The sequence below is a fragment of the Salvelinus fontinalis genome, chromosome 38, assembly GCF_029448725.1.
Source record: "Salvelinus fontinalis isolate EN_2023a chromosome 38, ASM2944872v1, whole genome shotgun sequence".
NCBI classification, from domain to species: Eukaryota; Metazoa; Chordata; class Actinopteri; order Salmoniformes; family Salmonidae; genus Salvelinus; species Salvelinus fontinalis.
The window spans coordinates 36,519,636-36,542,479 of NC_074702.1; the positions used below are offsets into that span (position 1 = coordinate 36,519,636).

Genomic DNA, 22,844 nt, shown 5'->3' on the forward strand with positions numbered 1-22,844 from the left:
TTTGACTTTATTATTATGTAGATCTATGATATTTACTAAGGTCGAGGACCATCGTCCTATCCCCTAAACATAGGCATCTTAACTGCTCAACTCACCATGTATATGTGTGTTTTGTGATGTCCAGGTTTGACAGAGTGCCAGCGCAATGGCCTGAGGTGTTCAGAGGGAGGGGACTTCCTGTCGGCCCAGCAGGACATCCAGACCAGGAGGTGGCGCTGTGTGACGTCCAGCGGAGAGCAGCTGGAGTGGACATCCACTGGCCAGCCTCTGTCTGAGGGAGAATGTGCAGGTACTGTCTGGGACAGCGTTTAAAGAACAAAGAGTATCTTGTATTGCTGCCCCAGGAAGTGAATGTATTGTCTCTGTGGACTGGAGACAAACAAACAGTTTGAGCGTGAAGTTCTTATTCAGGTGACTCAGGTCTATTGAAGTATTTTTTTGTGGATCAGTGTTTTAACACATGGCTGTAACATCAACAGATACCTGAGTCACACTGTATGCGTCCTGAATGGCGCCATACTTCCTATTTTGGCCAGGGACCATTGGGCTTTGGTCAAAAGTAGTGTACTTCATAGGGTGCCAGTTGGACCACTTCCTGTGACTCAGGTTCTGTCTGAGGATCACTAGAGAGAGACTAAACCTAGGAATCATGTTATTAGGATTTGAGGCACTGACGACTGAGGTTAAGAGTTTTGTGTGTGACCTCTACTTGTGTTGCTATGCTCTTAGTCAACAGGTCAAAGCTGCAACCTTTCTTGTACTTTATTTTGTATTTTTTTTAACTAAAAGGAACTCATATTACCTCAAGTGGTATATTTCTACATATTATATTTACAGTACAGGAATGACTGAGGTGCTAGAGCAATGTCAAGTTGTCATGGAAGCAAGAGAAAAACACATTCAAAAACAAAAAAAGGAATTTCGGAAGTTTGGCTATTTTTTTAATGAGTCAAAACACCTTCATTGTTTTGTTGTGTATCCTAATATTTCCCTTTCTCCTTCTGCAGTTCTGGAGAGGTTTGAGACAGTTCCCAGATCAGCGTTTTCTATAGCAGCAGAAGACTATGTTGTCCTCAGCTCAGAGACGTCAGACACGGCCATGGAGAAACAACTCAGGACGTGTGTGTCAGGTGAGGTCACTGTGGAAAGTTACATTTAAAAAAAATAAGTTGTCATCTTTCCACAATAAAAGGATGTGTCACAAATGGCAACCGATTCCCTGTAGTGTGCTACTTTTTACTACAGGCCTATGGACCCTGGTCAAAAGTCATACACTATATAGGGAATAGGGTGCAATTTCTGACACACCCCAAGTGTTTATATACCAAACCCACTAGTGTAAAACATTGGTTATGTTTGTGTCAATCCCCAGCTTGTGCCCAGGTCCAGACGTGTCTTTACGTTGTCCTTTACGCAGAAGAAGGACAAAGTCACTGTGAACTCTACAGCACCGACACTGCTAACATCCAATGCGAAACCGCTGAACAAGTATGGGACGTCCACAGTCTGTCTTTTTCCTGCCTCCACAGTATGGACCCGTCCCAAATGGAACCCATATTTCTTATATAGTGCTCTGGGGGCTCTGGTCAAAAGCAGGGGTGGAAAAAGTACTCAGTTGTCATACTTGAGTAAAAGTAAAGATACTTTAACAGAAAATAACTCAAGTGAAAGTCATCCAAAATGTATATAAATAGTAAAGTACAGATACCCTAAAAAAACTACATAAGTAGTACTTTAAAGTATTTTTACTGAAGTACTTTACACCACTGGTCAAAAGCAGTGCTCTATTAAGGGTGTAGTGTGCTATTTGGGAAGCAACCTATGTCATGTTGGTGTGTTGTGCACAGTGCTTTCATCAGGTATCACCTACACTGCTGGCTCTGTACCCCTGATTCACACTACAGGAGATAGAAGAGGGTTACAGGGTCATTAACTGGCTCTGGACCCCTGATTCACACTACAGGAGATAGAAGAGGGTTACAGGGTCATTAACTGGCTCTGGATCCCTGATTCACACTACAGGAGATAGAAAAGGGTTACAGGGTCATTAACTGGCTCTGGACCCCTGATTCACACTACAGGAGATAGAAGAGGGTTACAGGGTCATTATACCCCTGATTCACACTACAGGAGATAGAAGAGGTTTACAGGGTCATTAACTGGCTCTGGACCCCTGATTCACACTACAGGAGATAGAAGAGGGTTACAGGGTCATCAACTGGCTCTGGACCCCTGATTCACACTACAGGAGATAGCAGAGGGTTACAGGGTCATTAGGGGTCATCTAATCAAACAAGGAGCATCACTATAATCTCTCAGAAATGTTACTATCGTATTATATTCAATTATTCATTGCAAATCAACACACCAAATTGACATAGTAGGTTTGATGTGTTGGAAACTGTTTGGCTGTAACTGCTGTTTCCATTTGATATTGTTGGGTGTGTGATAACTTTTTCAAGTGTTCCCTTTCCTCGTGATTCCCAGACCAAAGGGTTCCTGGGAAATGCAGGTGCTGATATGTTCCAGAAGCTGCGCTGTTCTCTGAAGGTGAACGGGGCTGACAGACATGACGTCACGGTCATCAGGAAGAAAGGTTCAGTATGAGCTTGTTTGTCCTCTTCTAAAGTGACTCTGCTGAAATCCACAATGTCCATCCTGTTCTTTGTGCTCCCCTCTCACAGCAGTCCATGAAGCATACCACCCTGCATACCACTGCTGGCTTGCTTCTGAAGCTAAGCAGGGTTGGTCCTGGTCAGTCCCTGGATGGGAGACCAGATGCTGCTGGAAGTGGTGTTGGAGGGCCAGTAGGAGGCACTCTTTCCTCTGGTCTAAAAAATATCCCAATGCCCCAGGGCAGTGATTGGGGACATTGCCCTGTGTAGGGTGCCGTCTTTCGGATGTGACGTTAAACGGGTGTCCTGACTCTCTGAGGTCATTAAAGATCCCATGGCACTTATCGTAAGAGTAGGGGTGTTAACCCCGGTGTCCTGGCTAAATTCCCAATCTGGCCCTCAAACCATCATGGTCACCTAATAATCCCCAGTTTACAATTGGCTCATTCATCCCCCTCCTCTCCCCTGTAACTATTCCCCAGGTCGTTGCTGCAAATGAGAATGTGTTCTCAGTCAACTTACCTGGTAAAATAACGGTAAAATAAAAAATAAAAAAAATAAATAAAGTCCTCTCTCTCTAGCTCCTCTCACAGCAGTCCATGAAGTCCTCTCTCTCTAGCTCCTCTCACAGTAGTCCATGAAGTCCTCTCTCTCTAGCTCCTCTCACAGCAGTCCATGAAGTCCTCTCTCTCTAGCTCCTCTCACAGCAGTCCATGAAGTCCTCTCTCTCTAGCTCCTCTCACAGCAGTCCATGAAGTCCTCTCTCTTCACAGCAGTCCATGAAGTCCTCTCTCTCACAGCAGTCCATGAAGTCCTCTCTCTCTAGCTCCTCTCACAGCAGTCCATGAAGTCCTCTCTCTCTAGCTCCTCTCACAGCAGTCCATGAAGTCCTCTCTCTCTAGCTCCTCTCACAGCAGTCCATGAAGTCCTCTCTCTCTAGCTCCTCTCACAGCAGTCCATGAAGTCCTCTCTCTCTAGCTCCTCTCACAGCAGTCCATGAAGTCCTCTCTCTCTAGCTCCTCTCACAGCAGTCCATGAAGTCCTCTCTCTCTAGCTCCTCTCAATAGAATAAGGAATTCACCTACTGTACAATCAGACATGAATCTATTTCCTTTTTTCCTGCTTCCTGTCTCTCTCTCTCTCATAGGTCATGAATTCACCACCAAGGCCCAGAAGACCTTTGAGAGGTTGAGTTTTCGTAAGGCCAGTTCTGGTGTGTACCGTACCATGGTGTTTGCAGCTGAAGGAACCACTCTGACCGACGTCCATCGTTTCTGTCAGGACGAGTGTACCCGGAACGCCTGCTGTGATGGCTTCATCCTCAACCAGAACGTTCTCAACGGAGGTAAAAGCCCGTCGCCTGAGTTGCCAGTCTGTTTGTGCTAGCATGCCCAACTCCTTGTCATGCCAAGACATCCATGAAGTGGACAAGAGCACAAACGGACCGAGCTAAAAAGGCCGTGTCATATGTGAAGACAGAATCCAGAACCACGTTGTGTGATGCTGCTTAGTGAGGAAGCTCATACACTTATTGAATCTTAGCCGATTTCCAATAGGTTGGATATGTAAGCAATAAGGCCTGAGAGGGTGTGGTATATGGCCAATATAACACGGCTATGGGCTGTTTAACCTTTATTTATTTAACCTTTATTTAACTAGTAGGCAAGTCAGTTAAGAACAAATTCTTATCTACAATGACGGCCTACCCCGGTCAAACTCGAACGACGCTGGGCCAATTGTGCGCCGCCTATGGGACTCCCAATCACGGCCGGATGTGATACAACCTGGAATTGAACCAGGGACTGTAGTGACGCCTCTTGCACTGAGATACAGTGCCTTAGACCGCCGCGTCAATCGGGAGCCCTGAGATACAGCCCTTAGACGGGGCGGCAGCGTAGCCTAGTGGTTAGAGCGTTGGACTAGTAACCGAAAGGTTGTAAGATCGAATCCCCGAGCTGACTAGGTACAAATTTGTCGTTCTGCCCCTGAACAAGGCAGTTTAACCCACTGTTCCTAGGCCGTCATTGAAAATAAGAGTTTGTTCTTAACTGACTTGCCTAGCTAAATAAAGGTAAAATAAAAAAATATCACAAACTCCCGAGGTGCCTTATTGCTATTATAAACAGGTTACCTACTTAATTAGAGCAGTACAAATAAATATGTTTTCATACCCATGATATATGGTCTAATATACCACGGCTTTCAGCCAATCAGCATTCAGGGCTCGAACCACCCAGTTTATAAAAACCAATGCACATCCTGAACCAATGTAAATCTCAATACATTATATTTTATTATCATTGATGAGCAATTCAATTCTTGAAATCTCCCCCTCCTCTCTCGCTCTCTCTCTCTCTATCATTCTCTCTCTGTCTCTATCTTTCTGTCTCTCTCTCTTCTCTCTCTCTGTCTCTTCTCTGTCTGTCCAGGTACCATTATGTGTGGTCTGCTGAGCTATCCAGACATGTTGCTATGCAGTGAGGCAGACTGGGACGTGTCTGGCCTGGCCAAGGCTAACAGGATCTGTGGGGCTGGACTCACCTACAACAAACTGCAGAAACAGTTCATCTTTAACCTTGGAGGACAAGACTTCACCATTAGTAAGAATATCTACCCAGACTATTACCGTACATTTAAGGGCTGTTTCCCAGACACACATTTAACCTAGTCCTGGACTTAAACACTCAATTAAGGATCTCCATTGGAAATATTTTGGGGTCAAAGACGAGGCTGAAATTGTGTCCAGGAAACCTGCCTGTACAGTATAGGTGGAATAGATGATGATACTATACTCTGTAACTAAGTGGTTATGAAGTGTTGCTCTACTCTGTAACTAAGTGGTTATGAAGTGTTACTCTGTAACTAAGTGGTTATGAAGTGTTACTCTGTAACTAAGTGGTTATGAAGTGTTACTCTGTAACTAAGTGGTTATGAAGTGTTACTCTGTAACTAAGTGGTTATGAAGTGTTACTCTGTAACTAAGTGGTTATGAAGTGTTACTCTGTAACTAAGTGGTTATGACGTGTTACTCTGTAACTAAGTAGTTATGACGTGTTACTCTGTAACTAAGTGGTTATGAAGTGTTACTCTGTAACTAAGTGGTCATGACGTGTTACTCTGTAACTAAGTGGTTATGACGTGTTACTCTGTAACTAAGTGGTTATGAAGTGTTACTCTGTAACTAAGTGGTTATGAAGTGTTACTCTGTAACTAAGTGGTTATGAAGTGTTACTCTACTCTGTAACTAAGTGGTTATGAAGTGTTACTGTACTCTGTAACTAAGTGGTTATGAAGTGTTACTCTGTAACTAAGTGGTTATGAAGTGTTACTCTGTAACTAAGTGGTTATGAAGTGTTACTCTGTAACTAAGTGGTTATGAAGTGTTACTCTGTAACTAAGTGGTTATGAAGTGTTACTCTGTAACTAAGTGGTTATGAAGTGTTACTCTGTAACTAAGTGGTTATGAAGTGTTACTCTGTAACTAAGTGGTTATGACGTGTTACTCTGTAACTAAGTAGTTATGACGTGTTACTCTGTAACTAAGTGGTTATGAAGTGTTACTATGTAACTAAGTGGTTATGAAGTGTTACTCTGTAACTAAGTGGTTATGACGTGTTACTCTGTAACTAAGTGGTTATGAAGTGTTACTCTGTAACTGAGTGGTTATGAAGTGTTACTCTGTAACTAAGTGGTTATGAAGTGTTACTCTGTAACTAAGTGGTTATGAAGTGTTGCTCTACTCTGTAACTAAGTGGTTATGAAGTGTTACTCTACTCTGTAACTAAGTGGTTATGAAGTGTTACTGTACTCTGTAACTAAGTGGTTATGAAGTGTTACTGTGTAACTAAGTGGTTATGAAGTGTTACTCTGTAACTAAGTGGTTATGAAGTGTTACTCTGTAACTAAGTGGTTATGAAGTGTTACTCTGTAACTAAGTGGTTATGAAGTGTTACTCTGTAACTAAGTGGTTATGAAGTGTTACTCTGTAACTAAGTGGTTATGAAGTGTTACTCTGTAACTAAGTAGTTATGACGTGTTACTCTGTAACTAAGTGGTTATGACGTGTTACTCTGTAACTAAGTGGTTATGACGTGTTACTCTGTAACTAAGTAGTTATGACGTGTTACTCTGTAACTCAGTGGTCATGAAGTGTTACTCTGTAACTTAGTGGTTATGAAGTGTTACTCTACTCTGTAACTAAGTGGTTATGAAGTGTTACTCTGTAACTAAGTGGTCATGAAGTGTTACTCTACTCTGTAACTAAGTGGTTATGAAGTGTTACTCTGTAACTAAGTGGTTATGAAGTGTTACTCTGTAACTAAGTGGTTATGAAGTGTTACTCTGTAACTAAGTGGTTATGAAGTGTTACTCTACTCTGTAACTAAGTGGTTATGAAGTGTTACTCTGTAACTAAGTGGTTATGAAGTGTTACTCTACTCTGTAACTTAGTGGTTATGAAGTGTTACTCTGTAACTAAGTGGTTATGAAGTGTTACTCTGTAACTAAGTGGTTATGAAGTGTTACTCTACTCTGTAACTAAGTGGTTATGAAGTGTTACTCTGTAACTAAGTGGTTATGAAGTCTTACTCTACTCTGTAACTAAGTGGTTATGAAGTGTTACTCTACTCTGTAACTAAGTGGTTATGAAGTGTTACTCTACTCTGTAACTAAGTGGTTATGAAGTGTTACTCTGTAACTAAGTGGTTATGAAGTGTTACTCTACTCTGTAACTAAGTGGTTATGAAGTGTTACTCTGTAACTAAGTGGTTATGAAGTGTTACTCTACTCTGTAACTAAGTGGTTATGAAGTGTTACTCTGTAACTAAGTGGTTATGAAGTGTTACTCTGTAACTAAGTGGTTATGAAGTGTTACTCTGTAACTAAGTGGTTATGAAGTGTTACTCTACTCTGTAACTAAGTGGTTATGAAGTGTTACTCTGCTCTGTAACTAAGTGGTTATGAAGTGTTACTCTGTAACTTAGTGGTTATGAAGTGTTACTCTACTCTGTAACTAAGTGGTTATGAAGTGTTACTCTGCTCTGTAACTAAGTGGTTATGAAGTGTTACTCTACTCTGTAACTAAGTGGTTATGAAGTGTTACTCTGCTCTGTAACTAAGTGGTTATGAAGTGTTACTCTACTCTGTAACTAAGTGGTTATGAAGTGTTACTCTACTCTGTAACTAAGTGGTTATGAAGTGTTACTCTGTAACTAAGTGGTTATGAAGTGTTACTCTGTAACTAAGTGGTTATGAAGTGTTACTCTGTAACTAAGTGGTTATGAAGTGTTACTCTGTAACTAAGTGGTTATGAAGTGTTACTCTGTAACTAAGTGGTTATGAAGTGTTACTCTGTAACTAAGTGGTTATGAAGTGTTACTCTGTAACTAAGTGGTTATGAAGTGTTACTCTGTAACTAAGTGGTTATGAAGTGTTACTCTGTAACTAAGTGGTTATGAAGTGTTACTCTGCTCTGTAACTAAGTGGTTATGAAGTGTTACTCTACTCTGTAACTAAGTGGTTATGAAGTGTTACTCTACTCTGTAACTAAGTGGTTATGAACTGTTACTCTGTAACTAATTGGTTATGAAGTGTTACTCTGTAACTAAGTGGTTATGAAGTGTTACTCTGTAACTAAGTGGTCATGAAGTGTTACTCTACTCTGTAACTAAGTGGTTATGAAGTGTTACTCTGTAACTAAGTGGTTATGAAGTGTTACTCTACTCTGTAACTAAGTGGTTATGAAGTGTTACTCTACTCTGTAACTAAGTGGTTATGAACTGTTACTCTGTAACTAATTGGTTATGAAGTGTTACTCTGTAACTAAGTGGTTATGAAGTGTTACTCTGTAACTAAGTGGTTATGAAGTGTTACTCTGTAACTAAGTAGTTATGAAGTGTTATTCTGTAACTGAGTGTTTATGAAGTGTTACTCTACTCTGTAACTAAGTGGTTATGAAGTGTTACTCTGTAACTAAGTGGTTATGACGTGTTACTCTGTAACTAAGTGGTTATGAAGTGTTACTCTGTAACTAAGTGGTTATGAAGTGTTACTCTGTAACTTAGTGGTTATGAAGTGTTACTCTGTAACTAAGTGGTTATGAAGTGTTACTCTGTAACTAAGTGGTTATGAAGTGTTACTCTGTAACTAAGTGGTTATGAAGTGTTACTCTGTAACTAAGTGGTTATGAAGTGTTACTCTGTAACTAAGTGGTTATGAAGTGATGTAATGGTCAGTATGTTTCTCTCACAGCTGATACAGCTCTGCCAACATCAAGCAAGAACAAAACTGACTACCAGGCCACCATTATTGGGTTCCAAGGCATTTACCTCTGGAAAGGTATTGTACATATAATGTACTTCTGAATAAACATTACTGGCTTGTCTTGACTTATCTTTCTCACATGCTAAAATGATCCATCTTTCAGAGTCTGACATGACCACTCGTCCCAAGACCTCTCCAGCCTGTAGCAGTGTCCTCCCACAACAAGCCCCCAGAGTCGTTCTGTTGGGTTCGTTTAGCCTTCTTAATTCTCCTTTTACTAGGATCCAAAACCTAAGCCGACTGTTTCTTACGCTGTACCTCATTCTGTCACGTCCCACAGATGCAGTGAAGGAGACGTTTGTGGCCCTGGACAGCAGTGCTGTTGTTGTGGACTCTGAACGGGACGTCCCCAGCCTGCAATACTGGATCTTCAAACATCAGTTCTCTGCACAGGAGGCTCAGCTGTGGTGTCTGAAACGTAGGATATATCAGCTTCATGTCTTGCCTTTCCAAAATCTATTCACCTTGAGTCTCATACACTGAATATTGTAGTTGTTTCTCACCACTATCACATGGCCTTCATCTTTAGCACTCATATAATGTGTGTTACAGGTGTCCTCTGTGTGTTTCAGGTGTCCTCTGTGTGTTACAGGTGTCCTCTGTGTGTTACAGGTGTCCTCTGTGTGTTTCAGGTGTCCTCTGTGTGTTTCAGGTGTCCTCTGTGTGTTTCAGGTGTCCTCTGTGTGTTTCAGGTGTCCTCTGTGTGTTTCAGGTGTCCTCTGTGTGTTTCAGGTGTCCTCTGTGTGTTTCAGGTGTCCTCTGTGTGTTTCAGGTGTCCTCTGTGTGTTACAGGTGTGTTACAGGTGTCCTCTGTGTGTTACAGGTGTCCTCTGTGTGTTACAGGTGTCCTCTGTGTGTTACAGGTGTCCTCTGTGTGTTACAGGTGTCCTCTGTGTGTTACAGGTGTCCTCTGTGTGTTTCAGGTGTCCTCTGTGTGTTTCAGGTGTCCTCTGTGTGTTACAGGTGTCCTCTGTGTGTTGCAGGTGTCCTCTGTGTGTTGCAGGTGTCCTCTGTGTGTTGCAGGTGCCCTCTGTGTGTCGCAGGTGTCCTATGTGTGTCGCAGGTGTCCTATGTGTGTCGCAAGTGTCCTCTGTTTCAGGTGTCCTCTGTGTGTTTCAGGTGTCCTCTGTGTGTTTCAGGTGTCCTCTGTGTGTTTTAGGTGTCCTCTGTGTGTTTTAGGTGTCCTCTGTGTGTTTTAGGTGTCCTCTGTGTGTTTTAGGTGTCCTCTGTGTGTTTCACGTGTCCTCTGTGTGTTTCAGGTGTCCTCTGTGGGTTTCAGGTGTCCTCTGTGGGTTTCAGGTGTCCTCTGTGGGTTTCAGGTGTCCTCTGTGGGTTACAGGTGTTCTCTGTGGGTTACATGTGTTCTCTGTGGGTTACAGGTGTCCTCTGTGGGTTTCAGGTGTCCTCTGTTTGTTTCAGGTGTCCTCTGTGTGTTTCAAGTGTGTTTCAGGTGTCCTCTGTGTGTTTCAAGTGTGTTTCAGGTGTCCTCTGTGTGTTTCATGTGTTCTCTGTGTGTTTCAGGCTGTGAGGAGGAGGAGCTGTGCCACGTGGCTGATGTGAGAGATGAGAGCTCAGTGTACTTTACCTGCGCCCTGTACCCAGACACCCAGGTGTGTGGGGCCTACGACAAACCCCTGAGACAGGCCTGCAGCCCTGTGCTCCCCCAGCAACCCCACACCGCTCACACCAAGAAGGGTGAGTCTTTAACTCCAGCAACCCCACACCTCACACACCAAGAAGGGTGAGTCTTTAACTCCAGCAACCCCACAACTCACACACCAAGAAGGGTGAGTCTTTAACTCCAGCAACCCCACACCGCTCACACCAAGAAGGGTGAGTCTTTAACTCCAGCAACCCCACACCGCTCACACCAAGAAGGGTGAGTCTTTAACTCCAGCAACCCCACACCTCACACACCAAGAAGGGTGAGTCTTTAACTCCAGCAACCCCACACCTCACACACCAAGAAGGGTGAGTCTTTAACTCCAGCAACCCCACACCTCACACACCAAGAAGGGTGAGTCTTTAACTCCAGCAACCCCACACCTCACACACCAAGAAGGGTGAGTCTTTAACTCCAGCAACCCCACACCTCACACACCAAGAAGGGTGAGTCCACAGAGTCCTATTAAAGTTTTATATATAATTCTATGGTAGAGGTATTTATACTCTACATATGGGTTAAGGGAGGTTACCCTGAAAGGAAATGAATGGTTAGTTTAAGAGCCTTCGATTTAAAACTTTTAGACAAATGATTCACTGTCACTTTATTTACCCAGTTATAAAAACAGCTATGGACTTGATATACCACACAAGTTATTATCAATCCAAACTGTTATCAATCATCTGAACATGAAGCCCAGCCATCACTAGTGTTGTCTTCCTCCCTCTACTTCATAATGACTGGCCCAGCCATCACTAGTGTTGTCTTCCCATCCTCCCTCTACTTCATAATGACTGGCCCAGCCATCACTAGTGTTGTCAACCCTTCCTCCCTCTACTTCATAATGACTGGCCCAGCCATCACTAGTGTTGTCTTCCTCCCTCTACTTCATACTGACTGGCCCAGCCATCACTAGTGTTGTCTTCCCTTCCTCCCTCTACTTCATAATGACTGGCCCAGCCATCACTAGTGTTGTCTTCCCTTCCTCCCTCTACTTCATAATGACTGGCCCAGCCATCACTAGTGTTGTCTTCCCTTCCTCCCTCTACTTCATAATGACTGGCCCAGCCATCACTAGTGTTGTCTTCCCTTCCTCCCTCTACTTCATAATGACTGGCCCAGCCATCACTAGTGTTGTCTTCCTCCCTCTACTTCATAATGACTGGCCCAGCCATCACTAGTGTTGTCTTCCCTTCCTCCCTCTACTTCATACTGACTGGCCCAGCCATCACTAGTGTTGTCTTCCCTTCCTCCCTCTACTTCATACTGACTGGCCCAGCCATCACTAGTGTTGTCTTCCCTTCCTCCCTCTACTTCATAATGACTGGCCCAGCCATCACTAGTGTTGTCTTCCCTTCCTCCCTCTACTTCATAATGACTGGCCCAGCCATCACTAGTGTTGTCTTCCTCCCTCTACTTCATAATGACTGGCCCAGCTATCACTAGTGTTGTCTTCCCTCCCCCCCTCTACTTCATAATGACTGGCCCATCCATCACTAGTGTTGTCTTCCCTTCCTCCCTCTACTTCATAATGACTGGCCCAGCCATCACTAGTGTTGTCTTCCTCCCTCTACTTCATAATGACTGGCCCAGCCATCACTAGTGTTGTCTTCCCTTCCTCCCTCTACTTCATACTGACTGGCCCAGCCATCACTAGTGTTGTCTTCCCTTCCTCCCTCTACTTCATACTGACTGGCCCAGCCATCACTAGTGTTGTCTTCCCTTCCTCCCTCTACTTCATAATGACTGGCCCAGCCATCACTAGTGTTGTCTTCCCTTCCTCCCTCTACTTCATAATGACTGGCCCAGCCATCACTAGTGTTGTCTTCCTCCCTCTACTTCATAATGACTGGCCCAGCTATCACTAGTGTTGTCTTCCCTCCCCCCCTCTACTTCATAATGACTGGCCCAGCCATCACTAGTGTTGTCTTCCTCCCTCTACTTCATAATGACTGGCCCAGCCATCACTAGTGTTGTCTTCCTCCCTCTACTTCATACTGACTGGCCCAGCCATCACTGGTGTTGTCTTCCCTTCCTCCCTCTACTTCATAATGACTGGCCCAGCCATCACTAGTGTTGTCTTCCCTTCCTCCCTCTACTTCATAATGACTGGCCCAGCCATCACTAGTGTTGTCTTCCTCCCTCTACTTCATAATGACTGGCCCAGCCATCACTAGTGTTGTCTTCCCTTCCTCCCTCTACTTCATACTGACTGGCCCAGCCATCACTAGTGTTGTCTTCCCTTCCTCCCTCTACTTCATAATGACTGGCCCAGCCATCACTAGTGTTGTCTTCCCTTCCTCCCTCTACTTCATAATGACTGGCCCAGCCATCACTAGTGTTGTCTTCCCATCCTCCCTCTACTTCATATTGACTGGCCCAGCCATCACTAGTGTTGTCTTCCCATCCTCCCTCTACTTCATAATGACTGGCCCAGCCATCACTAGTGTTGTCTTCCCTTCCTCCCTCTACTTCATAATGACTGGCCCAGCCATCACTAGTGTTGTCTTCCCTTCCTCCCTCTACTTCATAATGACTGGCCCAGCCATCACTAGTGTTGTCTTCCCTTCCTCCCTCTACTTCATAATGACTGGCCCAGCCATCACTAGTGTTGTCTTCCCTTCCTCCCTCTACTTTATAATGACTGGCCCAGCCATCACTAGTGTTGTCTTCCCTTCCTCCCTCTACTTCATAATGACTGGCCCAGCCATCACTAGTGTTGTCTTCCCTTCCTCCCTCTACTTCATAATGACTGGCCCAGCCATCACTAGTGTTGTCTTCCTCCCTCTACTTCATAATGACTGGCCCATCCATCACTAGTGTTGTCTTCCTCCCTCTACTTCATAATGACTGGCCCAGCCATCACTAGTGTTGTCTTCCCTTCCTCCCTCTACTTCATAATGACTGGCCCAGCCATCACTAGTGTTGTCTTCCCTTCCTCCCTCTACTTCATACTGACTGGCCCAGCCATCACTAGTGTTGTCTTCCCTTCCTCCCTCTACTTTATAATGACTGGCCCAGCCATCACTAGTGTTGTCTTCCCTTCCTCCCTCTACTTCATAATGACTGGCCCAGCCATCACTAGTGTTGTCTTCCTCCCTCTACTTCATAATGACTGGCCCAGCCATCACTAGTGTTGTCTTCCCTTCCTCCCTCTACTTCATACTGACTGGCCCAGCCATCACTAGTGTTGTCTTCCCTTCCTCCCTCTACTTCATAATGACTGGCCCAGCCATCACTAGTGTTGTCTTCCCTTCCTCCCTCTACTTCATAATGACTGGCCCAGCCATCACTAGTGTTGTCTTCCTCCCTCTACTTCATAATGACTGGCCCAGCTATCACTAGTGTTGTCTTCCCTCCCCCCCTCTACTTCATAATGACTGGCCCATCCATCACTAGTGTTGTCTTCCCTTCCTCCCTCTACTTCATAATGACTGGCCCAGCCATCACTAGTGTTGTCTTCCTCCCTCTACTTCATAATGACTGGCCCAGCCATCACTAGTGTTGTCTTCCCTTCCTCCCTCTACTTCATACTGACTGGCCCAGCCATCACTAGTGTTGTCTTCCCTTCCTCCCTCTACTTCATACTGACTGGCCCAGCCATCACTAGTGTTGTCTTCCCTTCCTCCCTCTACTTCATAATGACTGGCCCAGCCATCACTAGTGTTGTCTTCCCTTCCTCCCTCTACTTCATAATGACTGGCCCAGCCATCACTAGTGTTGTCTTCCTCCCTCTACTTCATAATGACTGGCCCAGCTATCACTAGTGTTGTCTTCCCTCCCCCCCTCTACTTCATAATGACTGGCCCAGCCATCACTAGTGTTGTCTTCCTCCCTCTACTTCATAATGACTGGCCCAGCCATCACTAGTGTTGTCTTCCTCCCTCTACTTCATACTGACTGGCCCAGCCATCACTGGTGTTGTCTTCCCTTCCTCCCTCTACTTCATAATGACTGGCCCAGCCATCACTAGTGTTGTCTTCCCTTCCTCCCTCTACTTCATAATGACTGGCCCAGCCATCACTAGTGTTGTCTTCCTCCCTCTACTTCATAATGACTGGCCCATCCATCACTAGTGTTGTCTTCCTCCCTCTACTTCATAATGACTGGCCCAGCCATCACTAGTGTTGTCTTCCCTTCCTCCCTCTACTTCATAATGACTGGCCCAGCCATCACTAGTGTTGTCTTCCCTTCCTCCCTCTACTTCATAATGACTGGCCCAGCCATCACTAGTGTTGTCTTCCCATCCTCCCTCTACTTCATATTGACTGGCCCAGCCATCACTAGTGTTGTCTTCCCATCCTCCCTCTACTTCATAATGACTGGCCCAGCCATCACTAGTGTTGTCTTCCCTTCCTCCCTCTACTTCATAATGACTGGCCCAGCCATCACTAGTGTTGTCTTCCCTTCCTCCCTCTACTTCATAATGACTGGCCCAGCCATCACTAGTGTTGTCTTCCCTTCCTCCCTCTACTTCATAATGACTGGCCCAGCCATCACTAGTGTTGTCTTCCCTTCCTCCCTCTACTTTATAATGACTGGCCCAGCCATCACTAGTGTTGTCTTCCCTTCCTCCCTCTACTTCATAATGACTGGCCCAGCCATCACTAGTGTTGTCTTCCCTTCCTCCCTCTACTTCATAATGACTGGCCCAGCCATCACTAGTGTTGTCTTCCTCCCTCTACTTCATAATGACTGGCCCATCCATCACTAGTGTTGTCTTCCTCCCTCTACTTCATAATGACTGGCCCAGCCATCACTAGTGTTGTCTTCCCTTCCTCCCTCTACTTCATAATGACTGGCCCAGCCATCACTAGTGTTGTCTTCCCTTCCTCCCTCTACTTCATACTGACTGGCCCAGCCATCACTAGTGTTGTCTTCCCTTCCTCCCTCTACTTTATAATGACTGGCCCAGCCATCACTAGTGTTGTCTTCCCTTCCTCCCTCTACTTCATAATGACTGGCCCAGCCATCACTAGTGTTGTCTTCCTCCCTCTACTTCATAATGACTGGCCCAGCCATCACTAGTGTTGTCTTCCCTTCCTCCCTCTACTTCATACTGACTGGCCCAGCCATCACTAGTGTTGTCTTCCCTTCCTCCCTCTACTTCATAATGACTGGCCCAGCCATCACTAGTGTTGTCTTCCCTTCCTCCCTCTACTTCATAATGACTGGCCCAGCCATCACTAGTGTTGTCTTCCCTTCCTCCCTCTACTTCATAATGACTGGCCCAGCCATCACTAGTGTTGTCTTCCCTTCCTCCCTCTACTTCATAATGACTGGCCCAGCCATCACTAGTGTTGTCTTCCCTTCCTCCCTCTACTTCATAATGACTGGCCCAGCCATCACTAGTGTTGTCTTCCCTCCCTCCCTCTACTTCATACTGACTGGCCCAGCCATCACTAGTGTTGTCTTCCCTTCCTCCCTCTACTTCATAATGACTGGCCCAGCCATCACTAGTGTTGTCTTCCCTTCCTCCCTCTACTTCATAATGACTGGCCCAGCCATCACTAGTGTTGTCTTCCCTTCCTCCCTCTACTTCATAATGACTGGCCCAGCCATCACTAGTGTTGTCTTCCCTTCCTCCCTCTACTTCATAATGACTGGCACAGCCATCACTAGTGTTGTCTTCCCTTCCTCCCTCTACTTTATAATGACTGGGCCAGCCATCACTAGTGTTGTCTTCCTCCCTCTACTTCATAATGACTGGCCCAGCCATCACTAGTGTTGTCTTCCTCCCTCTACTTCATAATGACTGGCCCAGCCATCACTAGTGTTGTCTTCCTTTCCTCCCTCTACTTTATAATGACTGGCCCAGCCATCACTAGTGTTGTCTTCCCTTCCTCCCTCTACTTCATAGTGACTGGCCCAGCCATCACTAGTGTTGTCTTCCCTTCCTCCCTCTACTTCATAATGACTGGCCCAGCCATCACTAGTGTTGTCTTCCCTTCCTCCCTCTACTTTATAATGACTGGCCCAGCCATCACTAGTGTTGTCTTCCCTTCCTCCCTCTACTTCATACTGACTGGCCCAGCCATCACTAGTGTTGTCTTCCCTTCCTCCCTCTACTTCATAATGACTGGCCCAGCCATCACTAGTGTTGTCTTCCCTTCCTCCCTCTACTTCATAATGACTGGCCCAGCCATCACTAGTGTTGTCTTCCCTTCCTCCCTCTACTTCATAATGACTGATGAAGTTGGGAATCCCAGCAGCCTCGCTGTTTGTGATTCTAGGCTTGTTTTGGTCTTGTTGTTCCTAGCAACAGGTCAACAAGGCTGTATATCAGAAGTTAGGACGACTGCCACTGCTTGGCTCTGGGTGGCCCCCAAAATGTCACCCTATTCCCTATATAGTGCACTATTTTACCCTAATATACATCCCTAATGAAACCCTATTCCCTTTTTTAGTGCACTACCTTTGACTAGATCCCTATGGGTCCTAGTCAAAAGTACCACACTGTAAAGGGAATAGGGTGCCATTTTGGGACCAGCTCTTAGAAGAGGGAACAGAGGGGATGTATTTAGATCGGGGAGATCACGCTTATTTAGCCAGCGTCCCAAAAGGCACCCTATTCCCTATTTAATAGTGCACTACTTTTGACCTGGGCTCATTAAAAGTACTGCATTATGTAGGGAATAGGGTGCCATTTGGGACACCGACGTACACTTGAGCAGCTCTGCGGGTTGGGAAAGTAGACCTGTGAGTAATGTCGGTGGCGTGATCCTGCTCTTGCTCAAATGACAGCAGGCTTCTTTTCCAAGGTGACACAAACCAGGGTGTCCATTTAGCTGCTGTTGTGATACTATCTCTTGCTTTTATCTCTCAGCTTGTGTTAATTGGCAAGAGTTTTTACATTTTTAAAGACCGTTTTGAATGTTTCCTGTCTGTGTTTATGCGCGTAGTGCATACCCCTGACGGAGTACCACTGACTTCTTCAGAATTCTCTGTGTTTTTAGTATGTTGTGCCATGAGTGAGTTAGTCGTCTGTGTCAGATGCCGTGATTCAAATGGCACTCTATTCCCTATGTAGTGCACTACTTTTGACCAGAGCCCTATGGTCATTTCTGGACACATCCAATGGTCCTACTGGTGGTCACAGCTAACCTGAGTGTCACGTTAAGTTCAATACAGCTCTCTGAAGAGCATCTGCTTTTTCTCTTTCGCTCTCTCTCTCCACCTCTCTCCCTCCCCCTTCCCTCTTTCCCTCCCCCTCTCTCCCTTTCCCTCCCCCTCTCTCCCTTTCCCTCCCCCTCTCTCCCTCCCTCCCTTTCCCTCCCCCTCTCTCCCTCCCTCCCTTTCCCTGCCCCTCTCTCCCTCCCCTTCCCTCTTTCCCTCCCCCTCTCTCCATTTCCCTCCCCCTCTCTCCCTTTCCCTCCCCTTCTCCCTCCCCCTCTCTCCCTTTCCCTCCCCTTCTCCCTCTCCCCAGCCTTCCCTCTTTCCCTCTCTCTCTCCCTCCGCTTCTCTCTTTCCCCTTCTCTCTCCCTCCCCTTCTCTCTTTCCCCTTCTCTCTCCCTCCCCTTCTCTCTTTCCCCTTCTCTCTCCCGCCCTTCTCCCTTTCCCTCTCTCCCTTTCCCTCCCATTCTCCCTTTCCCTCTCTCCCTCTCTCCCTTTCCCTCCCATTCTCCCTTTCCCTCCCCATCTGTCCCTCCCCCTCTCTCTCTCCCTTTCCATCCCTTTCTCCATTTCCCTCCCCATCTCTCTCTCCCTTCCCTTCTCTCCCTTTCCCTTTCCCTCTCTCCCTCCCTCCCCATCTCCCTTTCCCTCCCCATCTCTCTCTCCCTCCCCTTCTTTCCCTCCCCATCTCTCTCTCCCTCCCCTTCTTTCCCTCCCCATCTCCCTCCATCCCCTTCTCCATTTCCCTCCCCTTCTCTCTCTGCTGTCAGACTATTCATTTGCCTGTAACCCAGAGTTCTTGTTATTTTTATCCTGATCTTCACAGCAGCAGTGAAACAGAATGATTCTTGTTGTTGATTAATACAGACCATATGATATTCAGCTGGGTGGCATGTCTTTCTGAATGGTGCTTTGTGTGCGTCTGTTGTATTACAAACAGCTAGCTAGCTCAGTAGTATCTTTACCTTAATAAAACGTGTTTAATATGCTTGCTGAGGCAGGTGAAGGTTTCCTCATTAACATGACTCTGTGGAACCAGTGACTGTCTGGGACATCATTATAAAGAACCCTTTGATATCTGCAGGGGAACATACCCACTGCAACTCAGCACTGGACGAGGACCATTATTACACACACACACACACACACACACACACTCACACTCACACTCACACTCTCTCTCCTCTCACGGCCCAAAACAATTGCTCCCTTGTTAACTCCAGCAGCAGATGTACCACTAGCTGATGGGCTAAAAGGCCAATCAAATCTCTTGCCAAAGCCGACGGCCCCAAAGGCTTTCCAGGAACTGAGTGTAGATGAACATGCGTTGTTTGCAATGACTTAGAAAGTTCTTCATCCAATTAATATATTCTGTTATGTCAGCTGTATGTAATCTCTACTGCTCTTAAAGATCTCTGAACACTGACAGATTCTGTTATGACAGCTGTATGTAATCTCTACTGCTCTTAAAGATCTCTGAACACTGACAGATTCTGTTATGACAGCTGTATGTAATCTCTACTGCTCTTAAAGATCTCTGAACACTGACAGATTCTGTTATGACAGCTGTATGTAATCTCTACTGCTCTTAAAGATCTCTGAACACTGACAGATTCTGTTATGACAGCTGTATGTAATCTCTACTGCTCTTAAAGATCTCTGAACACTGACAGATTCTGTTATGACAGCTGTATGTAATCTCTACTGCTCTTAAAGATCTCTGAACACTGACAGATTCTGTTATGACAGCTGTATGTAATCTCTACTGCTCTTAAAGATCTCTGAACACTGACAGATTCTGTTATGACAGCTGTATGTAATCTCTACTGCTCTTAAAGATCTCTGAACACTGACAGATTCTGTTATGACAGCTGTATGTAATCTCTACTGCTCTTAAAGATCTCTGAACACTGACAGATTCTGTTATGACAGCTGTATGTAATCTCTACTGCTCTTAAAGATCTCTGAACACTGACAGATTCTGTTATGACAGCTGTATGTAATCTCTACTGCTCTTAAAGATCTCTGAACACTGACAGATTATGTTATGACAGCTGTATGTAATCTCTACTGCTCTTAAAGATCTCTGAACACTGACAGATTTTGTTATGACAGCAGCATGTAGTGTCTACTGCTCTTAAAGATCTCTGAACACTGACAGATTTTGTTATGACAGCTGTATGTAATCTCTACTGCTCTTAAAGATCTCTGAACACAGACAGATGTTGTTATGACAGCAGCATGTAGTCTCTACTGCTCTTAAAGATCTCTGAACACAGACAGATGTTGTTATGACAGCAGCATGTAGTCTCTACTGCTCTTAAAGATCTCTGAACACTGACAGATTTTGTTATGATAGCTGTATGTAATCTCTACTGCTCTTAAAGATCTCTGAACACAGACAGATTTTGTTATGACAGCAGCATGTAATCTCTACTGCTCTTAAAGATCTCTGAACACTGACAGATTTTGTTATGACAGCAGCATGTAATCTCTACTGCTCTTAAAGATCTCTGAACACAGACAGATTTTGTTATGACAGCAGCATGTAATCTCTACTGCTCTTAAAGATCTCTGAACACAGACAGATTCTGTTATGACAGCTGTATGTAATCTCTACTGCTCTTAAAGATCTCTGAACACTGACAGATTCTGTTATGACAGCTGTATGTAATCTCTACTGCTCTTAAAGATCTCTGAACACAGACAGATTTTGTTATGACAGCAGCATGTAATCTCTACTGCTCTTAAAGATCTCTGAACACAGACACATTCTGTTATGACAGCTGTATGTAATCTCTACTGCTCTTAAAGATCTCTGAACACAGACACATTCTGTTATGACAGCAGCATGTAATCTCTACTGCTCTTAAAGATCTCTGAGCTCTCTGAGCTTCTCTACAGGTCTGTCTGTATCATCATAGAGCTTCTCTACAGGTCTGTCTGTATCATCATAGAGCTTCTCTACAGGTCTGTCTGTATCATCATAGAGCTCCTCTACAGGTCTGTCTGTATTATCATAGAGCTCCTCTACAGGTCTGTCTGTATCATCATAGAGCTCCTCTACAGGTCTGTCTGTATCATCATAGAGCTTCTCTACAGGTCTGTCTGTATTATCATAGAGCTTCTCTACAGGTCTGTCTGTCTGTATCATCATAGAGCTTCTCTACAGGTCTGTCTGTCTGTCATAGAGCTTCTCTACAGGTCTGTCTGTATTATCATAGAGCTCCTCTACAGGTCTGTCTGTCTGTATTATCATAGAGCTTCTCTACAGGTCTGTCTGTCTGTATCATCATAGAGCTTCTCTACAGGTCTGTCTGTATCATCATAGAGCTTCTCTACAGGTCTGTCTGTATCATCATAGAGCTCTAAGCACTCTGATAGTAGAACATGTTTTAACACTGCTGCTGTCCTTCCACAGTCCAGGAACTAATTCTACCCAGACTGACACAGTGGATTACACTCAACACTCTAGTCCAGTGAACTAATTCTACCCAGACTGACACAGTGGATTACACTCAACACTCTAGTCCAGTGAACTAACTCTACCCAGACTAACACAGTGGATTACACTCAACACTCTAGTCCAGTGAACTAACTCTACCCAGACTGACACAGTGGATTACACTCAACACTCTAGTCCAGTGAACTAACTCTACCCAGACTAACACAGTGGATTACACTCAACACTCTAGTCCAGTGAACTAACTCTACCCAGACTAACACTCAACACTCTAGTCCAGTGAACTAATTCTATCCAGACTGACACAATGGATTACACTCAACACTCTAGTCCAGTGAACTAACTCTACCCAGACTGACACAGTGGATTACACTCAACACTCTAGTCCAGTGAACTAATTCTACCCAGACTGACACAGTGGATTACACTCAACACTCTAGTCCAGTGAACTAACTCTACCCAGACTAACACCGTGGATTACACTCAACACTCTAGTCCAGTGAACTAACTCTACCCAGACTGACACAGTGGATTACACTCAACACTCTAGTCCAGTGAACTAACTCTACCCAGACTAACACAGTGGATTACACTCAACACTCTAGTCCAGTGAACTAACTCTACCCAGACTAACACAGTGGATTACACTTAACACTCTAGTCCAGTGAACTAATTCTACCCAGACTGACACAGTGGATTACACTCAACACTCTAGTCCAGTGAACTAATTCTACCCAGACTGACACAATGGATTACACTCAACACTCTAGTCCAGTGAACTAACTCTACCCAGACTGACACTGTGGATTACACTCAACACTCTAGTCCAGTGAACTAACTCTACCCAGACTGACACAGTGGATTACACTCAACACTCTAGTCCAGTGAACTAACTCTACCCAGACTGACACAGTGGATTACACTCAATACTCTAGTCCAGGAACTAACTCTACCCAGACTGACACAGTGGATTACACTCAACACTCTAGTCCAGTGAACTAACTCTACCCAGACTAACACAGTGGATTACACTCAACACTCTAGTCCAGTGAACTAACTCTACCCAGACTAACACAGTGGATTACACTCAACACTCTAGTCCAGTGAACTAATCAAGTCCAGTGTCCTTTTTTCCCTCTCAAATACTTAAAAAAAAAAAAATGTTCAAGTCCAAACACAAGCAGTAAAGAGACTAACAGATGCTTGAGAGACTGGTGACTAGTTCCAGGAATACAAATGTCTTCTTTTTCTAAGCCTAGGTCGTTTTATTTAGTATCTCCGTAATGAGACGATGAATCACCTCAAGCAGGAGTCTAGACTTACCCATCACTAGAGCCACAGCGGGGAGGGTGAGGAAAGGCAAGGGGAATACCTAGTCAGTTGTCCAACTAAATGCCTTCAACTGAAATGTGTCTTCTGCATTTAACCCAACCCCTCTGAATCAGAGAGGTGCGGGGGGGCTGCCTTAATTGACATCCACGTCTTTGGGGAACAGTGGGTTAACTGCCTTGCTCAGGGGCAGAACGACAGATTTTTTACGTTGTCAGCTCGGGGATTCGATCCAGCAACCTTTCGGTTACTGGTCCGACGCTCTAACCACGAGGCTGCTAGAGGTGTGCATAATGATATATTGATACTGTCACTTCTCTCTCACTCTGAGGGGAGTCTG

The 22,844-nt window shown here is 45.0% G+C and overlaps 1 protein-coding gene across 1 annotated transcript in view; it reads left to right on the forward strand.

Annotated features, from left to right (window-relative positions):
* LOC129837578 (thyroglobulin-like) overlaps positions 1 to 22,844 on the forward strand; it is an 89,350-nt gene that overhangs the window by 26,485 nt on the left and 40,021 nt on the right. Inside the window, exons 24-33 of the mRNA XM_055903858.1 lie at positions 125 to 289; positions 1,008 to 1,130; positions 1,373 to 1,488; positions 2,488 to 2,596; positions 3,763 to 3,960; positions 5,045 to 5,215; positions 8,865 to 8,951; positions 9,040 to 9,123; positions 9,217 to 9,354; positions 10,458 to 10,631. Of these exons, the coding sequence (XP_055759833.1) occupies positions 125 to 289; positions 1,008 to 1,130; positions 1,373 to 1,488; positions 2,488 to 2,596; positions 3,763 to 3,960; positions 5,045 to 5,215; positions 8,865 to 8,951; positions 9,040 to 9,123; positions 9,217 to 9,354; positions 10,458 to 10,631 (1,365 nt within the window). The remainder of the gene's footprint in view (positions 1 to 124; positions 290 to 1,007; positions 1,131 to 1,372; positions 1,489 to 2,487; positions 2,597 to 3,762; positions 3,961 to 5,044; positions 5,216 to 8,864; positions 8,952 to 9,039; positions 9,124 to 9,216; positions 9,355 to 10,457; positions 10,632 to 22,844) is intronic.